The sequence below is a fragment of the Erythrolamprus reginae genome, chromosome 6 (assembly GCF_031021105.1).
Source record: "Erythrolamprus reginae isolate rEryReg1 chromosome 6, rEryReg1.hap1, whole genome shotgun sequence".
NCBI lineage: Eukaryota > Metazoa > Chordata > Lepidosauria > Squamata > Dipsadidae > Erythrolamprus > Erythrolamprus reginae.
In genome coordinates this window covers 95,334,794-95,354,362 of record NC_091955.1, presented here as the reverse complement: position 1 = coordinate 95,354,362, position 19,569 = coordinate 95,334,794, and the positions used below count along the sequence as shown (strand labels likewise).

Below are 19,569 nucleotides of genomic sequence, written 5' to 3'. Positions count from 1 at the left end.
CTGTCCTATATATCAATCTATCTATCATCTATCTATCATCTATCTATCATCTATCTATCATCTATCTATCTATCTATCTATCTATCTATCTATCTATCTATCTATCTATCTATCTATCTATCTATCTATCTATCTACCCAGCCCTCTCTTCTATATGTCACTGTCTATTTCCATCCATCTAATCATATCCATACGTCCATCATCTATATTGTATGTCTGTCTATTTATTTCCATCTATCCATCTATTATGATAACGTATATCATTTAAATGATATTTATATCACTTATGACTGTATGACTGTAACTTGTTGCTTGTATCCTTTAGCTTTTTATTAATATTGATTGTTTCCTCGTTGCTTATTTGACCCCAATGAAAATCATTAAGTGTTGTACCTCATGATTCTGGAGAAATGTATATTTTGTTTTATGTACACTGAGAGCATCTGCACCAAAGACAAATTCAAATATCCAATTACACTTGGCCAATAAAGAATTCTATTCTATTCTATTCTATTCTACTCTATTCCATTCTATCTGATCCTATCCTATCCTATCCATCCATCCATCCATCCATTTCTATTGTATATCTATATATCTATTTCTATCTGTCTGTCTGTCGGTCAATCCATCCATCCATCCAATCATATTCATACATCATCCATCTCTATTGTATATCTATCTGTCTATTTCTATCTATCTATCTATCTATCTATCTATCTATCTATCTATCTATCTATCCATGCATCCATCCATGCATCCATCTCTATTGTATATCTGTCTATTTCTTCCTTCCTTCCTTCCTTCCTTCCTTCCTTCCTTCCTTCCTTCCCCTCCCTCCCTCCCAGACAGACAGACAGACAGACTTAATCACAATTTCAGCTGGGAAACTGTGAGCCTTCTAGAACAAGCCAACTCCAAAAACACTGGGTAATACCAGGAACTTGGCACTCAGACGAATTTGGCAACCATCGACAGGCACATAGATATGAACAACGTCTACCTACATGAAGTCAATGAGACCTTTTGCCCTTCTCCCTCCCACCCGCTGCACTGCAACCGTCCTTAATTGCCATGTGATGCTGATGGACCATGGCTGGCGCTGATATCTTCCAACTGCCTTGGTCCAAAAACGCTCAAAGGATGATGACTGTATTTCCGCCATCTGAAAACACAATAGCTTCACATCCCCGGCTACTTTATTGCCTCCCCTCCGTCCCCCCTTCCAGCCCCCAGGATGGCAGACATCTGTTATCCAACTGCCTGCTAATAAATATATTTCACCAAACGTATAATTATGCCGAAGAGCCACGTGGCTTTGACAGAAGAGGAACATTCCGGGATGTCAAAGAAATGTTTTGCCGGCTTCCTGAAAGGGACGAAGCTCCTAAGCGCACACACACGCGCATCACTTTGGTTTAATTGCATTACTTTTGCACCAACGGTGGACACCTGGCAGCCGCATCTACAAACAGAGGAGCATCGAACTCGGGGGGGAAAAACAGCAACCAACCCCTTTTTCCTCATCCTTCGTTTCCCAAGTGCATTCCTTCTCCAGTACTGAATTAAAAGAATAACGGCGTCGGAGGGGGACCCTGGAGGTCTTCTAGTCCAATCCCATTTGGACAAGATGGTGCAGAGCCTCAGTGGTACAGTGGTTAGAGTACAGTCCTGCAAGCAACTTCTACTGATAAACATATATCCATCCTGTTCTGCCGGGCTCTCTGGTAGGAGCCTCCCGAAAATTCAAGGGTACAAATTTCAGACACACACGCACGTTTGAAAATTCAAAACAATGTTCTTTATCACAAATGTCAAAATAAACTAAGCACTCTTTTTGTATTGCAAAGAGCACTCGTCCCAAAACAACCGGGTAGTCTGTACAATTTCCCCTAATCAGTCATTAAGTACTTAGCTAGCAGCTGTGAAGAAACTTCACACCCCTTCTTCTTCCAAGGGAGACACACACACACGTTGCTCTGCTTTGGTTTCAAAGGCATGAAAAATCAACATCCACACGCTGCTATTTATAGCAGCAGCCCTAATTACTGGAGCCCCACCCAACCACAGGTGGCCTCATTTTCTCTTGTAATAATCCTTCAGTTGTTGTCTCCTATGCATCACTCTACGCATGCGTGGATGTGTCTTTAATTCTTGTTCAGAATCCAAGGATGATTCAGATGATTGATCTCCTCCTGGGCTGTCTGCCAAACTCCCCTCTTCCCTGTCACTCATGCTTCCTTGGTCAGAGGAGGCTTCGTTGGCAGATTCCATCGGGAGCAAAACAAGCCTGCGGCATGTGGATGTCTCCCCCACATCCACCTGCACATTCCTTGGGGCAGGAGTTGGGCCAGAGCTAACCACAACACATCCTAAGATAAAATATAGGAAATACTATAAAGGCAGACTAGATGGACCAGGAGGTCTTTTTCTGCCATCAATCTTCTATGTTTCTATCACTGGCTGCCAGCAGTTTGGCAGATCGAATCTCAGTAGGCTCCAGGTTGACTCAGCCTTCCATCCTTCCAAGGTTGGTAAAATGAAGACCCAGATTGCTGGGGGTGATATGTTTACTCTCTGTAAACCACTTAGAGAGGGCTGTAAAGCACTGTGAAGAAGTGGTATATAAGTCTGAGTGCTATTGCTATTAGGCAAAAAGTCCTACAGCTTATTACACATAGAAACCTAGAAGATTGACAGCAGAGAAAGACCTCCTGGTCCATCCAGTCTGCCCTTATACTATTTCCTGTATTTTATCTTAGGATGGATCTATGTTTATCCCTTAATGGCTCGCGTGCCAGGAGATATAGCTCCGCATGCCACCTGTGGCACCTGTGCCATAGATTCGCCATCACTGTTCTACACCATGCCGTACGCAACAAAGCAATCATCCCAGTTTGTGACTTTCCACCCACAGACCCTCTCTGTTTCCACTTGAAAAGGAGAAGTTGGAGAGGACGGCGCCTGTCACAAAAATCATTTTTCTTCTCCCGAGTGGTTATTGATGTACTGCTCAGCAAAAATAGGGAGGAAAAAAGAAGGAGGTTAAGACGTAGCAAATGCCATCTTGGCCTCCCGATGTGACAAGCCTATTGTGTGACGGGGAGAGTGAGAGAGAGAGAAAGGGAGGGAGGGAGGGAGGGAAGGAGTACACATGGATAATTGGATGGGAGGATGGATGAGAGAAAGTGAGAGGATGGATGGATGGATGGAAGGAAGGATGGATGAGAGAAAGAGAGAGAAGATAGATGGATGGATGGATAGATGGATATAAATATGATTGATAGATTTTGATATATTAATTGTTATTTAGCATATAATGAGAACTTGACTAAAGAGAAGTAAAAACATGCAATCAAGAAATACAGATGAGTGATTGAATGATGGATGGATGGATGGATGGATGGATAGATGGATAGGGGAGAGAGGATAGATGGATGGATAACTGGAGGGATAAATGCATGAATGGAAGGATAGAAAGAGAGAAGATAAAGGGATGGATGGACAGATGGATGGATGGGGGAGAGAGAGATGATAGATGAATGGATAATTGGATGGGTGGCTGGATGGGTGGATAGATGAGAGAAAGTCAGAGAGGATAGATGGATGGATGGATGGATGGATGGATAGGGGAGAGAGAGGAGATAGATGGGTGGATAATTAAAAGAATGGGTTGAGTGGATAGATGAGAGAAAGAGGGGATAGATGGATGGATGGATAGAAGAGAGAGAGGATAGAGGGATGGATAGGAGAGAGAGGGAGACAGAGAGACAGAGAAAGAAAGAGAAAGAGAGAGATGGATAGATGGATGGATGGATGGACGGACAGAAGGTTGGGGGAGAGAGAGATGATGGATGGATGGATAGAGGAGAGAAAGAGGATAGATTGATGGATAGAAGAGAGAGGGGGTATATATATCGATAATTGGATGGATGGATGGGTGCATAGATGGGAGAAAGAGAGAGAGAGGATAGATGGATAGGAGAGGGAGGGGGGGGGGGAAGAGAGCTCCCGTCTGAAATCCTGCCCTAGCTGTTTTTATGATCTGCGTTATTTCCCGGCGTCTAGCCGTCAAGCAGCTAATGAAATTGGCATTCCAACCGCCGCACGGGAAAGAGAAAAACCCAAACTCCCCAGGACTTTCCCTGATGCCTTGAATGCTTCTGGAACGTCAGCCGCGCAGATAAGATCTGATGGGCCCTGACAGGCTGACAGAAACGCTCGAGTTGAACAGCCAGAACTACACGGCGCAGCAAAACGGTCACTTTGGAGGAAGAGGGGAGGCGGGTTTTCCTTCTCTCTCTTGCCTTCCCTGTCACAACGCGGCGGCTGACAACTTTATGAAAATGCACTCCAAAGACGGCGAGGCTTGGTTGACGCCATCGTCGTTAGCGGCGGGCCCTTTTGCCGACGCGGAGAATCCAAACTGATCGCTTGTCACCCGGTTTTTCTCTCGCCACGCAAACCCCGGAAAGACTCTCTGAATCAACACTTTTTTTTTCCCTTCTGAAAGGCGAGGAAAGGAGAGGAGAAGAGGAAGGAGGAAGAGGACGAGGAGGAGGAGGAAGAAGAGGAGGAGGAGGAGGAGGAGGAGGAAAAAGACCATAGCGTCCTTGGCATTCTCTGACCTTGATTGATTTCTTGCAGACATTTCATCACCCAACTAGGTAATATCATCAGTGCTAGAAGGGAGTGGGGATTGACAGGAGGAGGAAGAAGAGGAGGAGGACTATGGTTTTCTTGGTGCTCTCTGAGCTTGGTTGCTTTCTTGCAGACATTTCATGACCCAACTGTTCAGCAGATATATTCAAGAAGGCGGAAACCTACTACAGGGCGTCCAGGGGAAAAGCATTTTGAAATTCCCTGATATTTCCCTGACATTTCCCTGTAACTTGCAATCTAGATAAGGCGCGGTCGTTGATGATGTCATACCAAACGGCTAAGCCATGGAGAAATATCGGTAGCTGAGGAAGCACAGTTATGCTCATGTTTGCTTGATTTTGCCAGGCAGCGCGATCCCTGATTTATTCTATTTTTTTCACAAATTCCCTGATATTTCCCAAACTGCCGATTTCCCGGATAATTCCCCGATTTCCCAGTTTCCAAGGTTTGCTGGACACCCTGCTATTAACAACAACGAGAGCTGCTGCTGCTTCAAACGCCAAAGATAAAAAAGAAAATTAATCATTGCGCGAGGAAAGACACAAGTAGGGGGATTAAACCCGAACGGCGCTCTATTAAGTTTCCCACCTTCCATCTTCCTCAGCCGAGGTATTTGCAAGGCCTGGCAGCCCTGGGTGAGTTTCCACCTTTTTAAATAATTGACCCTCTGCTTGGGAAGACAGAAGAGCCTTCGTTGGCCGGGCTTGTAAAGCCCAAAAACCTGTTTATCAAGAAATCAGCTTAGCTGATTTCGACGGAGCCCATTCGGCTGGGCTGCTTATTAATCATAAAGGGCAGCAAAATCATAAACCATTTGTTGCCAGCCACCACTAAACTTTTCTCCACTCCTGATCCATAATGAATGGCATTGTTTGTAGCCAAAGGGGGCACAGAAAGACAACACAAAGCTAAACCAAAGAAGGCAAGGGAGGGCATTGGCCATCAAGTTGGAAGGGAAGAGACAGGAGAATACATTAGATTAGATTAGATTAGATTTATTGTATTTATATGCCGCCCCTCTCTGCAGACTCGGGGCGGCTCACAACACTGGCAAAAACAGTACATAGTAACAAATCTAATGTTTAGCATTCTAAATTACAGTTTTAAGTTAAAAAGTCCATAAAAGCAACCCCAATATATATAAAAAACAAGCAAACAATCAATCATAGACCAAAACTACATGGGCAAGGGGGAGATGTTTCAGTTCCCCCATGCCTGACGGCAGAGATAGGTTTTAAGGAGCTTGCGAAAGACAAGGAGGGTGGGGGCAATCCTAATCTCTGGGGGGAGCTGGTTCCAGAGGGTCAGAGCCACCACAGAGAAGGCTCTTCCTCTGGGTCCCGCCAAGTGACATTGTTTGGTTGACGGGACCCGGAGAAGGTCAACTCTGTGGGACCTAACCGGTCGCTGGGATTCGTGCAGCAGAAGGCGGTCCCGGAGATATTCTGGTCCGGTGCCATGAAGGGCTTTATAGGTCATAACCAACACTTTGAATTGTGACCAGAAACTGATCGCCAACCAATGCAGACTGCGGAGTGTTGGAGTAACATGGGCATATTTGGGAAAGCCCATGATTGCTCTCGCAGCTGCATTCTGCACGATCTGGAGTTTCCGAACATTCTTCAAAGGTAGTCCCACATGGAGAGCATTACAGTATTTGAGCCTTGAGGTGATGAGGACATGAGTGACTGATAGATGAGCACAGTAACAGGATAATGCCTGTGCTGCTCGAGGAGGTAGCCGGGTTGGCGGTGGAGTTCCCCAGACTTATTGTCTTGGGGGACTTCAATCTGCCGTCACTCGACGAAGCCTCTGGACTGGCACAGGAGTTCATGGCCACCATGGCAACCATGGACCTGACTCAAGTAATACAGGGTCCGACTCACGAGGGAGGACACGCACCCGACATGGTATTCCTCTCTGAGCAATTGAGCAATGGTCTGAGACTAAGGGGCTTAGAAGTGTTGCCTTTGTCATGGTCAGACCATTTTCTACTACGGCTTGACTTCCTGGCTCCAATCCTTCCCTGCAGGGAGGCGGAACCAATCAAGATGTTCCGCCCCAGACGCCTGATGGACCCAGAGGGCTTTCAGACGGCGCTTGGGGTTATTCCAGATGCACTCATCCACAGTTCGGCGGAGTCTCTTGCGGAAGCCTGGAACACGGCTGCAGCGGGGGCTCTTGACCGGATTGCGCCTTTGCGACCTCTCCATGGTGCTAGACCCCGTAGAGCTCCATGGTTCAACGAGGAGCTCCGGGAGTTGAAACGCCAGAAGAGACGTCTAGAGAAGCGATGGAGGAAGAGTAAGTCTGAATCTGATCGAACACTTGTAAGAGCGTTTATTAAGACTTACAAAGTGGCGCTCAAGGCGGCAAGATGCACGTACCATGCCGCCTTGATTGCATCAGCGGAATCCCGCCCGGCCCGCTCTGTTTAGGGTGACCTGCTCCCTTCTTAATCAGGGGGGAGTTGGGGAGCCCTTGCAGAGTAGTGCCGAGGATTTTAACACGTTTTTCGCTGATAAAATCGCTCAGATCCGGGCGGACCTCGACTCCAATTGGAAAACAGAGTCGGCTGACAACGAGTCAGTTGAGGTGACTGGGGCCCGTACTTGTCCACCTGTCTGGGAAGAGTTTGATCTGGTGACACCTGATGAAGTGGACAAGGCCATTGGAGCTGTGAGTTCCACCACCTGTCTACTGGATCCGTGTCCCTCCTGGCTGGTTTCGGCCAGCAGAGAGGTGACACGGAGCTGGGTCCAGGAGATTATCAACGCTTCCTTGGGGAGGGGATCCTTTCCATCATCCTATAAAGAGGCGCTCGTGCGCCCCCTCCTCAAGAAGCCTTCCCTGGACCCAGCCGTACTTAATAACTACCGACCAGTCTCCAACCTTCCCTTTATGGGGAAGGTTGTCGAGAAGGTGGTGGCACTCCAGCTCCAGCGATCCTTGGAAGAAGCCGATTATCTAGGTTCCCAGCAGTCGGGTTTCAGGCCCGGCTACAGCACGGAAACTGCTTTGGTCGCGTTGATGGATGATCTCTGGCGGGCCCGGGACAGGGGTTTATCCTCTGTCCTGGTGCTTCTTGACCTCTCAGCGGCTTTCGATACCATCGACCATGGTATCCTTCTGCACCGGCTGGAGGGGTTGGGGGTGGGAGGCACTGTTCTTCAGTGGTTCTCCTCCTACCTCTCCAGTCGGTCGCAGTCGGTGTTAGTGGGGGGTCAGAGGTCGACTCCTCAGGGGTCGGTCCTCTCCCCCCTGCTATTCAATATCTACATGAAACCGCTGGGTGAGATCATCCAAGGGCATGGGGTGAGGTATCATCAGTACGCTGATGATACCCAGCTTTACATCTCCACCCCATGTCCAGTCAACGAAGCAGTGGAAGTGATGTGCCGGTGTCTGGAGGCTGTTTGGGCCTGGATGGGTGCCAACAGACTCAAACTCAACCCGGATAAGACGGAGTGGCTGTGGGTTTTGCCTCCCAAGGACAATTCCATCTGTCCTTCCATTACCCTGGGGGGGGAATTATTGACCCCCCCGGAGAGGGTTCGCAACTTGGGCGTCCTCCTCGATCCACAGCTCACATTAGAGAACCATCTTTCAACTGTGGCGAGGGGGGCGTTTGCCCAGGTTCGCCTGGTACACCAGTTGTGACCCTATCTGGACCGGGACACTGCTCACAGTCACTCATGCCCTCATCACCTCGAGGTTCGACTACTGTAATGCTCTCTACATGGGGCTACCTTTGAAAAGTGTTCGGAAACTTCAGATCGTGCAGAATGCAGCTGCGAGAGCAGTCATGGGCCTACCTAGGTATGCCCATGTTTCACCAACACTCCGCAGTCTGCATTGGTTGCCGATCAACTTCCGGTCACAATTCAAAGTGTTGGTTATGACCTTTAAAGCCCTTCATGGCACTGGACCAGAATATCTCCGAGACCGCCTCCTGCCGCACGAATCCCAGCGACCGATTAGGTCCCACAGAGTGGGCCTTCTCCGGGTCCCGTCAACTAAACAATGTCGGTTGGCGGGCCCCAGGGGAAGAGCCTTCTCTGTGGCGGCCCCGACCCTCTGGAACCAACTCCCCCCGGAGATTAGAACTGCCCCTACTCTCCTTGCCTTTCGTAAGCTCCTTAAGACCCACCTGTGTCGTCAGGCATTGGGGAACTGAGACATCTCCCCCGGGCATATACAATTTATGAATGGTATGTGTGTATGTATGTGTGTTTAGAAAATGGGGTTTTTAAAATGTTTTTAGTAGAAATTTGCATTTGTTTTAAATTGTTTTTCACTTTGTTGTGAGCCGCCCCGAGTCTGCGGAGAGGGGCGGCATACAAATATAAATAAATAAATAAATAAATAAATAAATAAATAAATAAATAAATAAATAAATAAATAAATAAATAAATAAATAAATAAATAAATAAATAAGCAAACAAACAAACAAACAAATAAATAAGCAAACAAACAAACAAACAAACAAACAAACAAATAAATAATAGAGTTGGAAGGGACCTTGGAGGTCTTCTAGTCCAACCCCCTGCTTAGGCAGGAAACCCTACACTACTTCAGACAAATGGTCATCCAATATCTTCATTAAAACTTCCAGTGTTGCAGCATTCACAACTTATGGAGGCAAGCTGTTCCACTGATCAATCGTTCTGACTGTCAGAAAATGTCTCCTTAGTTCTAAGTTGCTTCTCTCCCTGTTTAGTTTCCACCCATTGCTTCTTGTTGTACCCTCAGGTGCTTTGGAGAATAGCTCGACTCCCTCTTCTTTGTGGCAACCCCTGTGATATTGGAACACTGTAGAATATTGCTTTTAATCGCCGCTATTTTACCCATAAATGAAAGTTTGGGACGAGACCCTTTCTCACGATCTTTATGTATACCCTGTGCTAATTTTTGATAATTATCGCTTTTTATTGTACTGCATTTTTCTGATATTAAAAGACCTAAATGTTTAACTTTTGAGACTGTTTTTATGTTTAACAATGTTTCTAGACTAGACTCCTGTGTCATCTATCTATCATCTATCCATCCATCCATCCAATCTTTCTCTCTGTCTCTCTGTTTATGTCTGTCTATTACCATCCATTCATCCATCAGTCTGTCTGTCTACACATACCCCACACACACATATTGTATATACATAGTCTGTCTCTGAGAAAGGAAGCAGAGGGGGGGGGAGGTACCTTAGAAGTGGGTGGAAGATGACCGTGATATTCCGAGCTCCTGGTTTGCAAACAAACTTTGTCCCGCCACCGATTAAGTTGTCGTCGGGGTCTCCTTAAAAGGATGAAAATAGCGTTAGAAACCATGGTGCTGATTTGCAGGCAATTTCAGATGACTTTGGGGCTTTTTTGAAACAAGCTCCTTGGGGGTGGGGATAAGTAGGTCAATAAATGGGTTCACCTGGTGGGTTGCCAGATTATCTACAAATCCCCCCTGCAATTTACAAGCCTACTTGGTATCCTTCTCCAAGGCAAACACATAACCACCTCCTTACACAAGCAAACTTTGCTCGACCCCTTTGCCTTTGGGTCCAAGGGAATTTAGCCAATATAAGGGGAAGGGGTTGTTTTGCCCAAGTGGCATATTTGGAATTTGGGGAGCATAGGAATATATTTACAGGTGATGTCTCCAATTTACCTGGCTAGCTTATTTTTTTCCCTGACAACGGAATTCCAGCAATACTATTAAACTGTATCTGGCCAACTTTTAAAAAGTTTAAGAAAACTAAAGATAGTTGAAGGAGGGGAGGAGGAGAAGGGGGCAGAACTGCGGGTTCCTTGGTGCTCTCTGAGCTTGGTTGCTTCATGACTCAACTAGGTAACATCATCAATGATAGGAAGGGATGGAGTGTGCAGAGTGGTGGAGAAGAGGAGGGAGGAAGAGCAGAATGGGAGGAGGGGGAGGAGGAGAGGGGAGAAGGAGAAGAGGAGGAAGAGGATGGGAGGATAGAGATAGGAAAAGGAAGGGGGAGAGGAAGAGGAGAGAAATAGGAGGAGGAAGAGAAGAGAAAAGAGGAGGATAGAAGAAGGGGGGAGAAGGAGGAGGAAGGGAGGAAGAAGAGGATGGGAATAAGGATAGGAAGAGAAAGAGGAGAGAAGAGGAGGAGGAAGAGAAGAGGAAGAAGAGGAGGATAGGAGGAGGAGGAGAAGAGGATGGAGGATAAGAATAGGAAGGCAGAGGAAGAGAAGAAGAGGGTGATGGGAGGAAGAAAGGAGGGGAGGAGGAGGAAGAAAAGGATGGAAGGATAGGGAGGAGAGGAAGGGGAGGAAGAGGAGAGGAGGAGACAAAAGAGGAGAGGCAGAAGAGGATGATGGGAGAGAGGAGAGGAAGGAAGGAAGAGAAGATGGGAGGATAGGATAGAAGAGGAGAGGGAGAAGGGGGAGGAGAAGATAAAAGTGAGGAAGAGAAGAAGAAGAAGAGGACGATGGAGGGAGGAGGAAGAGGAGGAAGAGAAGAGAGGAACAAATCTATTAAGTGTGCTTTGATATATTTTTTTAACAGCCAAAGAAGCCAATTTGATTGTCAATACGGAATGGAAGACGTCATCCTTTTCCCAAAAGACTTCCAAAGAGATGGCAAAGCAACTTAACAGTGACCTCTTTATGTTGTTGGTTCTTTTTTTGGGAAAAAAAACAGGCCGTCATTACAGACCACCACGTGTCCCCATTAAGGCCCTGAGAAAAGCCCCTGTCAACAATCCCGCTCCCTACAAATTAAGGCGCCCACAACAGAAAACTCAATAGGAAATGGGGGTGAAAATTATGTTTGTTCGAAAACAACGATTAACTCTCTGTGTGTGATGGGGAGGCCTGATTTACCTGAGCCCATTTAAGCCTCCAGTGCAGAGATACACTGAGAGATATAAGGCAGAACAAAAGAAAAACGAGGCAGTTTTCCTATAGGGACTCATCCTGGATAAATCCATATTATTGGGAGAGAGATTTTAGGATGAAAAACCAGAGCAAGACACACATACACACACAAACCCTTTATAATTAAATAACCCCCCCCCCTTGTCCTTTCCCAGGTATCTATCTATCTATCTCTCTTATCTCACTCTCTCTCTCTTATCTCTCTCTCTCTTATCTATCTATCTATCTATCTATCTATCTATCTATCTATCTATCTTCTCTCTCTCTATCATCCATCTCTATCTATCTATCTATCTATCTATCTATCTATCTATCTATCTATCTATATCTATCTATCATCTTCTATCTATCTATCTATCTATCTATCTATCTTCTCTCTCTCTATCATCCATCTCTATCTATCTATCTATCTATCTATCTATCTATCTATCTATCTATCTATCTATCTATCCATCATCTTCTATCTATCTATCTATCTATCTATCATCTATCTATCTTCTCTCTCTCTATCATCCATCTCTATCTATCTATCTATCTATCTATCTATCTATCTATCTATCTATCTACCTATCTATCTATCATCTTCTATCTATCTATCTATCTATCTATCTATCATCTTCTATCTATCTATCTATCTATCTATCTATCTATCTATCATCTATCTATCTTCTCTCTCTCTATCATCCATCTCTATCTATCTATCTATCTATCTATCTATCTATCTATCTATCTATCATCTTCTATCTATCTATCTATCTATCTATCTATCTATCTATCTATCTATCTATTTACCTACCTACCTACCTATTTTCTTTCTTTCTTTTCTTTCTTTCTTTCTTTTTCTTTCTTCTTTCTTTCCGGTGCCAAAGTACCAAACTATATCTATCCATAACTACATATATTTAGATATATCTATCTCCATTTACATCATCTACATCTATTCACCCATCTGTCCATTTTTTCTATCCATTTTTCCCCATAAGATCTCTCTCTCATCTTTTTCATGAAGCATCCATTTCTTTAAAAGACACAGCTTCTCCATTTGAGGTCCTTTCTACTATCACCACTTCAAACAGAGCCAATGTTTTATCGTGCACAGATTGGATTCTGAAAAATATTTTTTACAGTTGGCTATTTGGTCAGTTTCTGCTTTTCCCCCGCCATATATAATTCCATCTTAACCACAGCTCTCCATATCGGCCATTGTTTCAAATTCTCTGAAACCCTGAAAGCCTGGAGCGGCTATTTAAAATTTTTAAAATCACTCCATCTGTTTCAGGAAGAAAAATAAATATATAAATATATAAAAAAATTGAAGAATAGCCCTGCCTGCCTTCATTTCTGTAAGGTCGGAGGGTCAATTTCAATGCCATTTATCATCCGATAAGTGAGATATATCACGTCTCAAAGATAATCAAATATATGTGATATATAATACAATCAAATGCCTAGATGTAGACGGGCGCGCAAAGCACGCAGGCTCTTTTCGGATCCATAATCGGTTTTTTAAAAAATGTATACTTTTCTTCCAAGCCAAGATGATGAATGAGTTTGTCACATCTCGTGTTTATTACTCGGGGTTGGCTCTCGAAAATCGCGAATGCACTAATGCACAAAAATGTTGCGGCCCACGGCGCTGCCGCGTTACAAGCCTTGATTCCGACACAAAGTCCTGGGGGAAAATATTGCCAGGCTCTTCATCTTGATGGGAAATGAATTTAATACGTAAAAGAGGGAAACGATACACGAGGAAGAATCTGTCCCATTTGCGCTCCCATTGCAGAATTCTAATTCTATCCATCCTAAGATAACATACAGGAAATAGTATAAGGGCAGACTAGATGGACCATGAGGTCTTTTTCTGCTGTCAGTCTTCTATGTTTCTAATTATCAGAAAAGGGTGCAAAAGGGATCTCACGTCCCTGGGACACGAAAAACGGTCATAAAACGAGTCGGCGGCCCAAGCAAACAAATTTTGATCACGTGACCCTTGGGGAGGCTGCAAACGTCGTCAACTGTCCACGAGAAAATGTTGGTGGTCCACCGAAAAATTAATTGCATTTTTTATATTGCACTAAATCAGGGGTCATAGAAATAATAGAAGATTGATGGCAGAAAAAGACCTCATGGTACATCTGGTCTGTCCTTACAATATTTCCTGTATTTTATCTTAGGATGGATAGATGTTTATCCCAGGCATGTTTAAATTCAGTTGCTGTGGATTGACTAACCATGTCTGCTGGAAGTTTGTTCCAAGCATCTACTACTCTTTCAGTCAAATATTTCCTCATGTTGCTTCTGATCTTTCCCCCAACTCACCTCAGATTGTGCCCCCTTGTTCACTTTCCTATTAAACACACTTCCCTCCTGAACCTTATTTAACCCTTTAATATATTTAAATGTTTTGGTCATGTCCCCCCTTTCCCTTCTGTCCTCCATACTATACAGATGGAGTTCATGAAGTCTTTCCTGATAGGTTTTATGCTTAAGACCTTCCACCATTTTTGTAGCCCGTCTTTGGACCCGTTCAATTTTATCAATCTCTTTTTGTAGGTGATGTCTCCAGAACTGGACACAGTATTCCAAATGTGGTCTCGCCAGCACTCTATATAGCGGGATCATAATCTCCCTCTTCCTGCTTGTTATACCTCTAGCTATGCAGCCAAGCATTCTACTCGCTTTCTATACCTGACTGTTCACTCATTTGGAGTCTGTCAGAAATCACGACCCCTAAATCCTTCTCGCTCTCTCGCTCTCTTCTACCCCTAAATCCTTCCTCCTCAAACTATGGCCCCGGAAGAGATCCTGTAGTGATTCATTTAACAACCTAATGACTGCAGTGATTCACTCAAGAACCAGTGCAAGAAAGATCGTAAAAATTGGGTCTGCTTCACTTGGAAAATTCAATTCAATTCAATTTATTAGATTTGTATGCCGCCCCTCTCCGAAGACTCGGGGCGGCTCACAACAGTAATAAAAACAGTATAACAATGGAACAAATCTAATAATAAAATTATATTAAAAAACCCCAACAATTTAAAAACCAAACAACACATACATACCAAATATAAAATATAAGAAAGCCTGGGGGAGATGTCTTAATTCCCCCATGCCTGGCGATATAGGTGGGTCTTGAGTAACTTGCGAAAGACAAGGAGGGTGGGGGACCTTCTAATCTTCGGGGAGAGTTGATTCCAGAGGGCCGGGGCTGCCACAGAGAAGCCTCTTCCCCTGGGACCCACCAAACGACATTGTTTGGTCGACGGGACCCGGAGAAGGCCACCTCTGTGGGATCTCATCGGCCGCTGGGATTCGTGCAGTAGAAGGCGGTTCCGGAGGTATTCTGGTCCAATGCAATGAAGAGCTTTAAAGGTCATTATCAACACTTTGAATTGTGACCACCTTGCAGTGCTCTTAAATTTGGTCATAAGTCAAAGACTGTATGTAAGAGTATCAAAAATTACCAGGCAGGACAGGAACTAAATTATGATTTGTTTTTACATGTTGTGAGCCGCCCCGAGTCTTCGGAGAGGGGCGGCATACAAATCTAAGTAATAAAATAAATAAATTGGTTAGATGTTTGGAGCATGAATAGATGTACAAAAGCTTGTTAATGACCAGAAGTGAAATATGACTAAAGAAAAAAAAAAGCCCTGGAATTAAGGAATAAGCTATTTTTGAAACCGCCTATTACCTACTTGCTATAATCATGGCAATCTGGGTCAATCAAGCCCATAAAAAATGCCTCCTCATACATAGATAATTTTAGGTGGGTTAAATGTGGCAATTAAGGGATTGGAACCACAAATAGGATGAAGGAATCGCGCCAGCTTCGGAGCCATTCAGAGGGAAATTTAATAAATCGGTTGCACATTTGCCAGACAGGCTAAGCCAGCCTTCACGGCCTTGCTCGGAAAAAGAGATGGATGGATGGATGGATGGGATGGGTGGGTGGGTGGGGTGAGGTAAATGGATGGATGGATGGATGGATGGATGGATGGATGGATGGATAGATAGATAGAGAAAGAGAGGGAGAGAGAGAATGGAACATAGATAGATAGATAGATAGATAAGGTAGATAGATAAAGATAGATAGAGAATGGAAGATAGATAGATAGATAGATAGATAGATAGATAGATAGATAGATAGATAGATAGATAGATTACTATCCCAGGCCTATGCAGATTGAAAACGAAGGATGAATCACTGATATTTCAAATCTAACTTTTTAAAGGGCAATTCTACTCCAAGGATTTTAGCAGAGAAACAACAGTTGGTTAGCGTAACATGGCTGGAACCCCAAACTCAACTGCCTCCATTGCAAAACATTGAAACTCCACCCTGAATTTCCCATGAGCCACTCTTAAATAGCTATGGGGAGTGGTGAACAATTCCCTAGAGTTAACAAACTACAGACTACTTCCTTTTCCCATACAAGTATTCTTGTCTTTTTCTTAATCTTCTAAAGCGGGCATCTAACAAAGGCTCATAGCCTTCCTCCTCCTCCTCCTCTACTGTCATTGGCATATCTGCCACCTCTGGTGGTCCCCCAGGTTCATCCAAGTCCATCTCTTTCTCATTCTCAGTCTCTGCATCAGTTAACAAAACCACTGGGTACCAAGATGGGCCTGATTTAACCTCCTCAGAATCTGCCACTATCAGAGTTGGTCAAGGACCATTCAAAACGGATAGACAGACGTACAGACAGACAGTTACATAGATATAGAGATACTGAGATCTATCTGTATATATGTCTGTCTGACCTACCTACCTAACTACCTATCTATGTCATTTACCTATCCACCCATCATCAATTGACCCCCTACATCCATCCATCCTAGAATCTCTCTCTCTCTCATTCTTTACCTATCCATCCATCATCCATTGACCCACTACATCCATCCAAGAATCAATCTCTCTCTCTATCTTTCAATCCATCCGGAAGAACAAGGAAGGGGGGGTGAGGGGGGGGGGGAAACCAGCCGCATTTTATGCAAACACAAAAGAAGTTGGAATTAATACATTATCAACTCACGCGTACATGGTATCTGGATAATAATACGGTTTTTATCCCCCATTGCCCACCCCCGGTGGGATCCCTAAATGGATTGTCTGTGCCAAGTGAGCACACAAAAGCCACAACTCCGATTTGCAGCAGCCAAGGATCAGATTGCGGTGATTGTGAAAACTGTCAGATGGCGTTAGTCAACCTGTTCGTTCGTAATTCTCTTGAGATGGGTTTCCACGCCCCCCCCAAACAACACCAGATTTCCATGCATTATTTTGCCAAAGACTCAAAGTTGCACCAGATATTTCAAGCCTCCCATGCATTCGCTCCCAAAGCCGCCTCCGAAAACCTCCAGACCCAGTGTTAATTTGATTTATCGCTTTAATCCTCGAATTTCTCTCTTTCTCTCTCTCTTTCTCTCTCTCTCTCTTTCTCTGTCTTTCTCTCTCTCCTCTCTTTCTCTCTCTCTTCCTCTTTCTCTCTCTCTTTCTCTCTCTCCTCTCTTTCTCTCTCTTTCCCTCTCTTTCTTTCTCTCTGTCTTTCTCTCGGTCTTTCTCTCTCTCCTCTCTCTCTTTCTCTCTATCTTCCTATCTCTCTTCCTCTTTCTCCCTCTCTTTCTCTCTCTCTTTCTCTCTGTCTTTCTCTCTCTCTCTCCCTCTCTCTCTTCCTATCTCTCTTCCTCTTTCTTTCTCTCTCTCTTTCTCTCTTTCTCCCTCTCTTTCTCTCTGTCTTTCTCTCTCTCCTCTCTCTCTTTCTCTCTCTCTCCCTCTCTTTCTCTCTCTCTTCCTATCTCTCTTCCTCTTTCTCTTTCACTCTCTTTCTTTTTCTCTCTCTCTTCCTCTCTCTCTTTCTCTCTCTCTCCCTCCTTCCCTCCCTCTGGCCCCTCCGGAAGACACAAAAATGTTTCTTGAGATTGGTCTGAGAGAGCAATGGTCACCAACTGGTGGTCTGTGGACCACTGGTGGTCCGTGAGACAATTTTGGTGGTCCACAGAAAAATTATTTACACTTTTTTTTATATTGCACTAAATCAGGGGTCCTCAACAGAGGAATAATTGAGTATTTCATCTGCACCTCTATCACTGTCTGTTTCGGTTCTGCAACCCAACAAGACCCACATAGACTTCAGAGGAGAATCAGAACTACAGAAAAAACAATTGCTGCCAACCTGCCTTCCATTGAGGACCTGTAGACTGCACGAGTCAAAAAGAGGGCTGTGGAAATATTTACTCACCCCTCACATCCTGGACATAAACTGTTCCAACTCCTACCGTCAAAACGATGCTACAGAGCACTGCACACCAAGACAACTAGACACAAGAACAGTTTTTCCCGAATGCCATCACTCTGCTAAACAAATAATTTTCTCAATACTGTCAAACTATTTACTAAGACTGCACTACCATTACTACTATTTTTTCTCATCATTCCTATCACCCATTTCCTCCCATGTTGACTGTATGACTTTAACTTGTTGCTTATATCCTAAGATTTTTATTAATATTGCTTCTTCATTGCTTATTTGACCCCTATGACAATCATTAAGTGTTGTACCACATGATTCTTGACAAATGTATATTTTATTTTATGTACGCCGAGAGCATCTGCACCAAGACAAATTCCTTGAGTGTCCAATCACACGGCCAATAAAATAATTTTTATTCTAATTCTACTTCCTACCCTTCCCTACAGACCAGGTCTCCCTCAGTTTCTCCCAGAGCTCTGCCCTTTCTTTTCTTTAATTTTTTAATATTGATTTTTAATTGCAAGACAAGACAAAGACATACAAAAACACACAACTGAAAAAAGGAGCTCAAACTGCTCCATATTTTTCAGAAGTCTAAGAAATTTAAATAAGAGTCTTGTAGATCATATTAAGGTTAAAAAGAAGTAATGGAAGGAAAAAAGAGGTAGACTATCAATAATTACTATTTGCAAAAGTTCACATAGTTTTGTACCATCTGATATACATTCCATCTGTCCGTCCATTACCCTGGGGGGAGAATCATTGACCCCCTCAGAGAAGGTCCGCAACTTGGGCGTCCTCCTCGATCCATAGCTCACATTAGAGAAACAGCTGTGGCGAGGGGGACGTTTGCCCAGGTTCGCCTGGTGCACCAGTTGCGGCCCTATTTGGACAGGGAGTCACTGCTCACAGTCACTCATGCCCTCATCACCTCAAGGCTCAACTACTGCAACACTCTCTACATGGGGCTACCTTTGAAAAGTGTTCGGAAACTTCAGATCGTGCAGAATGCAGATGCGAGAGCAATCATGGGCTTTCCCCAAAATGCCCATGTCACACCAACACTCTGCAGTCTGCATTGGTTGCCGATCGGTTTCCGGTCACAATTCAAAGTGTTGATTATGACCTATAAAGCCCTTCATGGCACCGGACCAGATTATCTCAGGGACCGCCTTCTGCTGCACGAATCCCAGCAACCAGTTAGGTCCCACAGAGTGGGTCTTCTCCGGGTCCCGTCAACTAAACAATGCCGCTTGGCGGGACCCAGGGGAAGAGCCTTCTCTGTGGTGGCCCCGGCTCTCTGGAACCAACTCCCCCCAGAGATTAGAATTGCCCCCACCCTCCTTGCCTTTCATAAGCTGCCACCAGGCATGGGGGAATTAAGATTCCCTTTCCCTCTAGGCCTTTACAATTTTATGCATGGTATGTCTGTATGTATGTTTGTTTTTTTATATTAAGGGGTTTTTAATCGTTTTTAGTATTGTATTATTGTACGTTGTTTTATGATTGCTGTTAGCCGCCCCGAGTCTTCAGAGAGGGGCGGCATATAAATCCAATAAATAAATAAATAAAATAAATTACAATATTTACGATAGCATTCTTTTATCCAGCCACTCATAAAATTTATACCAAATTTTGTAATAGTCAGGTTCTTCTTGTCCCTTTAACCGCCTTGTCATGATATATCCATTTCATGGCCTTCCTTTTCTAATGAAGCTGTCATGCAACATTTCCACTTCCCAACTTTGCCAAAAAGGCTCCCT

General features: G+C 44.3%; 1 protein-coding gene across 1 annotated transcript in view; it reads right to left on the bottom strand.

Annotated features, from left to right (window-relative positions):
* The window catches only part of EXOC4 (exocyst complex component 4), a 289,610-nt gene that overhangs the window by 103,848 nt on the left and 166,193 nt on the right, over nucleotides 1–19,569 (bottom strand). The window contains 1 exon segment of the mRNA XM_070754459.1: nucleotides 9,861–9,954. Coding sequence (XP_070610560.1) covers nucleotides 9,861–9,954 — 94 coding nt within the window.